Below are 8,829 nucleotides of genomic sequence, written 5' to 3'. Positions count from 1 at the left end.
TGGGAGCGAAGGGGGCGTGGTAATCAAAATCTGTAAATTACAAATTTTGTATTCATTTTATATATATACACAGTAAATCTGAAGTCTCCAATTCTAATAGTATTTAAATGAGTCTGATTTCCCATTTTCAATGCGTTCATATATAAATGAATGAGATGCAACACTTTTCCTGACCCGCGATGTATGAGCTATAGCGGTTCTGAACTCAGTTGAATGAGGCACTGGGGGAGGATACTAAGAGCGGCTCAAAGGATAAGATATGGCGACATACTTTGTAAATTTTCATCTAACATCTTACCAACTTAACGGTAAGGACAGTCAAAAATTCCATTCTCCTGAATGAAATTATATCATGACATAGAGGCGTCCATGTTAATACCTGAATATGTGTATTATAATCGACTTGAGTTTGAATAAGTTAAGAATTGCTTATTGCATAGAAATGAATGTAAATTTTATTTCGTTACCTACTGAACAAGGCATATATTAATATCGTAGTGATAGAATGATAATATCGTAGTACATTTTCAAATGAATGATTTCATGTAAGGTTGTGACAATATATATTATATGTATGATGAGCTTAGACTGTAAAGTAAACAAAATTCAAATGTTATAGTGCACATAAGTTTACATACGTATATGTAATATTGGATATAGCAATATTCAAAATAAATATTTCGATATAATATTAAAATGGATCGTGGTGTAATGATTCTTGGCTTGGTTATGCAATTATATTAGCATCAGCGTAGCGGTCTCTTTTTTAAATACACATGGATCGTTTGCTGTTTCTTTTCATTTTTTTTTTTTCAAGATTTAACTTGATACCAATCGATCGATATGGATGCTCTTCTGCAATTACTTAAAACGCTACATCTAGTTTTGAGTATGTAGATAGAAGGGGTTCCGATTTTGGGGTCTGTCTGTCATCTGCTCATTAACTGTGCACATCTACCATGCTGTCTTTTATCGAGAGGCTCTGTAATTTGGAATTACCAAAGTCCCGATGAGTAACCCCCAGGTGGGACACGATTCTTGTTGATAACTTGACTTCCGCCGTTAAGATGAGTTGGCTGGATATAATCGGTTCCGCCAGCTTTGTACCCCTCGCCGGTAACGGGATTTCCTTCTAGGAGAAAAGCATTTTGATATTAATCACATAGCTATACACCCTAAGAGCATATCATACCCGATCTTACTCCATTAATTTTAAGATTCTCAGTCGAAGAAGAAACAGACGATGATGCGGACGACACCGAACCACTTTTTCCGTTATAATTTCCCTTGGAAATTAATTGAGCGGTATTCGGGTTTTGTCCAAAGGGAATATTGCTCTTCATGTGATTCTTGCTAGGTGTGATAGGACGAGCCGGTTCGCCGAATAAACGTGAGTACGAGTCAACTGGTTTTTGGCCTCGACGTGGGGTCTCACCTGTTTTGTATAGTGCGAATTTGTTAGTTTAAATTGTTGTAACATAGGTTATCCCACACAAAAAAAATAAAAATAAAATAAAATAATAAACACGATGTTAACATAACATAACATTGCCAACTAAAGTCTTGCATAAAATATAATTAAATGTTAGCTAACGAAGATCAGCCCAGTTCGTGATATATAAGAAAATATATTAGGGAAACAATTTGTTTCGTGTTTGCAAATTTATGTTCATTAGAGACTTATGAAGATCAATTTGTGCCTCTCATGCCTGTGTAACATAGATATAGTATATTAGAAACGTGCTTGAAAGTAAGGTGATCGTAATGAAGGATCGTTTCTAGTTTGTGACTAATCACAGTTTCGCACAAATAATTATTTTGTACACTTTAATTAATATCAAATCAATAATAACAAAGTTAAAAACAAAGATTTGTTAAGTCGAACAATTTATATTTATTTGTATACCAATGTAATAGAATCTGTGAGCTCCTTGCCGCACTGTAAAGACATTTAGAAAAAGAGAGAAAAAGGAAAATCGGAAATGTTCCATCAAAATTTTTGCAAATTTTTGCAAAAGCAAATTTCGGATAATTAAAAATGGTCAAATGACTGTTCGAGATAAAAACGGAACTTTGGTGTTTATAATAATATCTAGCTAAACGATAAAATGAAGTTCTGTTCTGTTTCTCAGTCTTCCCAATGATGTTTACTAAATATGCATCTATTCTCGTTTACTTGCAGTTTATCGGTTCTATCTTTTAATTTTCGTTGTGTTTCCGTTAATTTTGAAAACAAAGCATTTATCAAATAACATCATAATTATCGATGCCACAAAAATATCGAACAAAGCTAAATTGAGCCTATTCAACACTTGTGTACAAGTTTTTGTAGCCTTTCACAGCAAGCATTACTTACCATTGTTCTTCTGGGCGGCATCTGTTTCGGCAGAGAATATATTCGAGGCCATCAGATTTTTGACGGTACGTGGAGTTTGGGGCAGTTCGGATCCGAAAATGTCACTTGAGACTCCACCAGGGGCCCTCAATACTCTAGAAGTACACAATTCATTTACCAGTTTGTTAAGTCTATTTAATAGTACTTTTGCAAACAATTTAAACGTGAAGAAAGTTACTTAAATTAATGAAGCTTAAATAGTAGCAAATTAACCTTAAAATTCGTTTCCACCGGTACTTGAGAAAGACTTCATATTGAAGGCAATCAGTTTCTTAGTTAACAGACAAAACACACAGTAGCTGAGGGAGCTGCAAAAGTTAGTGCAAGTCCGTTTACTTTCGAAAGCCTTTCACATATGCAATGTGCAGCTCAGAGGCAAATCTGAAATTATGTTTTCCCATTGACCAGAGAATGTAAAAAAGTAAAAAATAAACTTGACCGGTAAGTATTCGCTTTGCAGATGGTTCATATGCCATCAGCGACCAGCGCTAGCTAAACTTGCTCTCGGAGACAGTCCATGGACGCCTAGAGCTTTTACCTAGTTTATTGGAGACAAAGCTTAAATTGCATTGAGTCAAATTCAGCGATAATGGTAAAACACTTCTATATAAAACCTTAAAGTAAAAGTTGTTTGTTGTAAGTAAAAGTGACGTTGTCGACAACGATTTATATTAGGCCAACGATTGCAAATGATTGGCAATTTATATAGGATATGTACTGAAGATCAAACTTATCGACCTTATAGTCTCTTCACTAATAATACTTTAAAGATGGACGTGGATATTAACATATGCGCGTATGGTATAAATATAATTATTAATAAGTATAAGTTTAATAATTATGTCATTACATATGGTACTTTAATTTATTCATTAAACAACTAAGTTCTAATAAGTAATAATATAACATATGTGATTTAATATATAATATATAATGTGATGATAAATACCAGTGATAATAAGTTTCCGACGTTTCCCTATCTTTGAAAGACTGACCAATAGTTGACAATGCTCTTAGAATTCTTATCACATAATTTTCAGTATAGTCAAAGTTATAATATAATGGACTGGCAATCAACAACTATTCAAAATAAAAAGAAAGCTTTCTGGGGCAGGTGAAGATAAATACAAAAAAGAAGTTGTATAAGAAAAACCTCTTAGGGATAGGTTTATTGAAATCAATAATCACAATTTGGCTGTAGCAGATTAAAGTCAATTTCTCTACTTTTGCATCAGTTTTTAGGTAACAAATAGGAAAATCAAGTAGAAATTTGTAAGTCGGAAGTTTCCGACACGCGGATATTGCACAAAACCAATTAACTCTTTTCCCCTTTTTCAAAATAGAGTATAGAAATAATGAATAACGGCTTTGAGCTCATTCGTCTGTAACATACAAATGTCCGAGTAATTGTTCATTGGAGTTCATTTGTTGTTTTTATTGAGCTTGGGTTGCTTTAAATTGGCTGCAGTGATCTGCTCGAGCGCAACAAATAAACCGTTATTGTTGCCATGCTGCATCTGCTGCCGATGCTGCTCTGCTGCTGCTTTGTTTCATTTAAAACGTGCAACCGCAAACAAAAACATAATGAAATTTTCAACCAAGCATGAAAATTGAGTGCGATTGCTGCATTTTTTTATATTTTTATTTATAATGCCTTTGTATGATTTTGTTGATTTCCCTAAAACGTTGATTAGATGTATCCATTATAATTGCTTGACATGCCAGAAACAATAACTGACGTTTGATGACTCGGCTGATGGGGCCGGCCACTTTCCCTCTGCTTCGCCAGTTCGGCAGCTGTGCATTCAACTAGAGTTTTTGTTGGTCGATGCTGCACTTTTGATAGATTGCGGCGCAGGCATTTCGAATGTTTGGAAACAGTTAAAAATTGATCAGTGTTTAAATCAAAAAAAGAAAAAACACAAGTAAGCTCTAGCATATACCCTGACCCCGAGCCATGGATGGCAAAGTGAACTGAAGTTTGATAAATAAATTAATTACTCGACTGTTGATCTATATAAATCTTAAATTAATTTAAGCAAGCTACATTGGCAAAATTTCATATTCGAATCCTGGAATACTTATTAACGAAGCACATAAATGAAAATCATAAATGCAAATCAGTGCATATAAAAAAATGTTTTTATTTATGCAAATAGGTGCATATGAGACAATGTTTTTAATTATAAATCGAAAGTACATAAATACATAATATTTGATACATACAAAAATCGTTCCATGTATAAATTTCGTGGTAGAGTATAAAACAAATACTTAACTCGCAGAGAACCTGAAAATGCTCACCTCAGCTGTTGGCAGGCTTTGCAGCAAGATTGTCAATTATCGATAGTGCTATGCGCGCCTGATCAATAATTATCGATTGTATGCATAGAAAGCATACGGACGTCGAAGAGAGAAAGAAAAGTTGCCACACTACGTTGGCTCTACCAAACCACAAACAATTATGTGCATACATACATATGTGTGAATATCAGCAGGTCTGGATAAATTCAGAATTTACATTCAGATATTTCACAGTAAAGTGAAAGTCACCAACTACACTATGCAGCTTATACAAGTTAGTTCTGAGTGAGACTTGAGGTCAGAGCATTTATTGATTACTAATTACCTAGGCCATAGGCTGTTTTTTAGGAACCTCCTCAATATAACCACAACACTTTTCTATAGACATTTGCAAAAATTACTTTTAAGCATATGCTACTAGATTTAAGTGCTATTCGTCCTTCTAGATTTTGAGTCAGAAAAATTTAGTTTTATTTATTTCATAGACAAGTGATTTCAAGACAACTGAAATTAACAAAACAAAATCTAAGTATTTACCAATATATATATACATTTTAACAAATTACTATGAATTGTTACAGATCATTTAACAAACATCGACCAAACATCTGACCAAACATGAAAGGCATTGCAGCTATTTCCGCCAGGTACTAAAAGGTACGAAAAGAATGCGCTGCTAATAATGTCTGTTACATGCTTCTAATGTGTCGGCAATTCAATGTTGAATTCCCATATATATATATATACATACATCCGAAATATTTCTTTATGTATACATATGTACATATTCAGTATATAAATGCAATACTCAAGCGTAACCATGACTTTTCCGATATATATAGCAATTTTGGCAAAAGTGATATTTATATTTGTACTACTTTGCCAGTTTGTCCTAAATATGCACATCAATAATGTTGGCATAGCAACTACTTATACCTTTATAGGAAAAGAAATTTTATATATCAATTTGTCATGCACATAATCTCTTCATTCATTAGCAGCAGAGTAACGAGTCATAGTAAAGCTGGTAAGAAAGTACTGTATATATAAGATAATACGCAATTTATACGTTGTAAAATCGAATATTATTAGCTTATTTATTTATAAAATGTGTATGTATATAAATCTTGCAAAAACAAATTCCTATATATATACATATATATATATAAAACCAAACATAACAGTACATTTAAATTACGTAATATATGAATTTGTTTTTACAAGATTTATAGTTATACTCCGAGCCCATTTTCAATGGAAATCAGGGTATAATGGGTTTGTTAAAAGTATGTAGCAAGCAGAAAAAAAAAACCTATATATATTCCTGAGCAGGGTTGTCCGATAAGATAAGGAAGATATAAGGCTAGAGACAAACCCAATTATATTCTATAATATTCTTCGTTTGATCGAATATTATTACTGATTATCAGGACGAAAGTAAGCGGGAAACAGAGTATACTTTGTTCCACGATGGTCACCTTTCACTACAGAATTTCTTGTTTGCTCGTTTTATTATCTCAGTGATGGTTAACAAAACAAAAAAGAAACGAGTCGACGGGTCATTAGGGAAATGTTCGGAATAGACACAGTCCAGGTATGGGAGAGGCAAGCAGGCAGGCAGCCAGCTTTTTGCAAGCAAAAAGTAAGCAGGGATTGAAAAGCAAATCGAAAAATCAATGAACTGCTTAGTCTTAGCGCCAGGCCGGCTGCGGGTAGCCAGCAACGGGCAGCAGAGGCCCGACAAAGATACATTCTTGGTGCCAGTCAGCAGACTGGGCTGAAGAACCTGCATGCCCACATGTGGGGGAAGCCCAAGGTGAATGCACGATAAATTACTGCACAACCACAAAACTGCATATTTCCATGCATACCATACAGTCGCATTGGTGTTTATATGTAAATTTACGCAGGAATTTGGGGAAATCAATTTGGAAATTTAAGACTTACCTCTTTTTGGCTTTGCCGACATTGTAAAGTTCAACATGTTTGAATGCAGCATAAGTAGCCATGCTATAAATCTGTATGTTATGCCCGATATCCGGTTTAATTGTATATAGAAGTATATATGCTTGATGTATTTATACTGCGGAAATCTTAAAGATACACGAACACAATCAGTATAAGGCATGGGGGAAAATTTGCAAATTCAATCTGTGTGAGCCGTCAGATAAATTTTGAGAGGAGCCTGCAGCATGTTGATGACTCATGCTGCAAGTGCTGCAGCAAATGCGTGCAACGGATGCTGTGTGCGCACGGTTGAGAAAAAAAATCAATAAATATATGTGGAAATGGCACACGGATGCGAATATCATGATTTTGAAGGAAATTTAAAAGGAATATTCCCGAAATAAGCTCACATTTCGATAGCAATTAGCAAATTTTGAATTCTTGTTTTGGTTTATCTTGTTTATATTTAGTTAGGGAGGGAAAACACAACAAACTCACAAAGTAATTATTCACTTTTTGTATTTTATAATCTGAAAAGCTTTCAGAATACACAAGCTATTTTTAAATATGATTTGGAGTCGGATTAATGCTTTAATACAAATTGCAAGGAATAAAGCCAACAGCTTTTAAATTTTCATTTATCTGTATACGTTGTCTGGCTATGCGCTCTGCGTTCGCTTACGTTGTGAACGCTTCAATATGAAGCTGATGACTGGAGTGCATCGGGAAAAGTGAAAAGCATTTATTACCACCACCAGCGACAGCTACACGAACACCGGCCAAGTCTTATCGATTCACAGTGAGTAAGGCAAGTACAAACTCGCTCGCTCAGAGAGGGAGAGACAGAGAGAGAGAAAGGGACAGAGCATCGTTCGCTTTGTAAGTATATGCATACATGTGCACTAACACATGCCCACTACTATATACTCGTCCACTGTTTGAGAGTCGTGTCAAAATAAAAAACAAAGTACAGCTGATTGAAACTAAGACCGCATAACTCTCTCTCTCTCTCTCTCCCTCTCTCTCTCTCTCTCTGTGCTATGAAACGCAACTCAAATGAGAACAGAACAACTGACAACATAAGTCAAAATGTATATTACAGAATAAGTTAATAGTTTTGTCTTCGGTAGTTTTTTCGAATGGCATCCTAAGTCCCTTTAAAGCTCATGGGCTTCTCTGTTATGGTGTATGTTATGTTAACACTAACATTTTGATATTGAAATCGCCTTTGCTGTTTATATACCGAATCTAAAAACAATGGGAGTAAGGGTGTTTTCTTTATATAATGATGATCGAGTAACGAACGGTTAGTCTGTTTTGAGCGTAAACTGAGTTTACAGGTGTTTAATGTGTCACAACGTACCTGGCAGTCGTTAGAAAATTCATAAGACATTGACTGACTGCGTTTCTTCTTTCTAAAGAAAAGGTAAACGAGGTAAACAGTTGTAAGGGTTTAAAGACAATCTAAATCAACACATTTATTGACATCTGCGGCTCAGAGCCATATTATCTTTAGCGAAAGGCAATTGGATTTAATTTGTATTAGACCCGTCTCCAACAGTTGATCAGATAAGAGATATTGATTGAAGCAAAACCACGCTGAGATAATCACAGATTAATATATTTAACTTTCTAGTTTTTATTTATTTATTTTTTTAACACTTAAACTACCTTCAAATGCTCGAAATGAGAGGTTGGCAACAGTATCATATACAAGAGCATTTAATCTTCGTCACGGCGAAAATAATTGCTCTTTCATGCTCTAACCAATGTATAAAGTAGTTACGCTTTAGTGAATCTTGGGTTTTCTTTGTGTAGCTTTTCTGTGTTACCGTTAGAGCCTGTCCATTAGAAGCCGAGTGTCGGCTTCACAAATTTTAAAAAAAAAGAGTTTTCAAGACTGACTGACAGACGGCTGGCGGCTTGTGCACCATGTTGCATGTTGTATTTGGCTATGGCTCGGATATAGTGAATCACTTTCATCATCAGCATTAGGAGAAACTTGATATGCTGACGGCAGCAAATCAATTTTTAAATCAACTTTTAATTGGCTCCGACCATACCCAAACGCATTCATGTACTTTTGAGCTTCTTGTTCTGTTCAAGCAATTGGCACACATTTCCGTGGAACACAGGAAGTGTACAAATATTCTTGGATACGCTATTTTTACTTTTATTTTTAC

At 34.8% G+C, this 8,829-nt stretch overlaps 1 protein-coding gene across 4 annotated transcripts; it reads right to left on the bottom strand.

Annotated features, from left to right (window-relative positions):
* Positions 1 to 425: 425 nt before the first annotated feature.
* Jupiter (microtubule-associated protein Jupiter) lies at positions 426 to 7,373 on the bottom strand. 4 transcript variants are annotated; one of them, XM_030390240.2, is made up of 6 exons: positions 7,145 to 7,373; positions 6,647 to 6,792; positions 2,357 to 2,490; positions 1,907 to 1,939; positions 1,193 to 1,435; positions 426 to 1,129 (listed from the first exon to the last, which is right to left on the bottom strand). In XM_030390240.2, the coding sequence occupies exons 2-6, from the start codon at positions 6,706 to 6,708 to the stop codon at positions 996 to 998; spliced, it is 606 nt and encodes a 201-aa protein (XP_030246100.1). In that variant the 5' UTR covers positions 6,709 to 6,792; positions 7,145 to 7,373; the 3' UTR covers positions 426 to 995. The 4 variants fall into 4 exon arrangements, with proteins under 4 accessions (XP_030246100.1, XP_030246099.1, XP_089120016.1 ...); XM_030390239.2 differs by having other exon boundaries at positions 426 to 1,132; positions 7,145 to 7,370; XM_089263890.1 differs by lacking the exon at positions 1,907 to 1,939 and having other exon boundaries at positions 7,145 to 7,370.
* Positions 7,374 to 8,829: the final 1,456 nt, after the last annotated feature.

This window comes from Drosophila navojoa, chromosome 2 (assembly GCF_054131105.1).
Source record: "Drosophila navojoa isolate 15081-1374.11 chromosome 2, UAZ_NAV_1.0, whole genome shotgun sequence".
In the NCBI taxonomy this organism is placed as follows: domain Eukaryota; kingdom Metazoa; phylum Arthropoda; class Insecta; order Diptera; family Drosophilidae; genus Drosophila; species Drosophila navojoa.
Note: the sequence above shows the minus strand (reverse complement) of the source record. Positions and strands in the feature narration are given on the sequence as shown.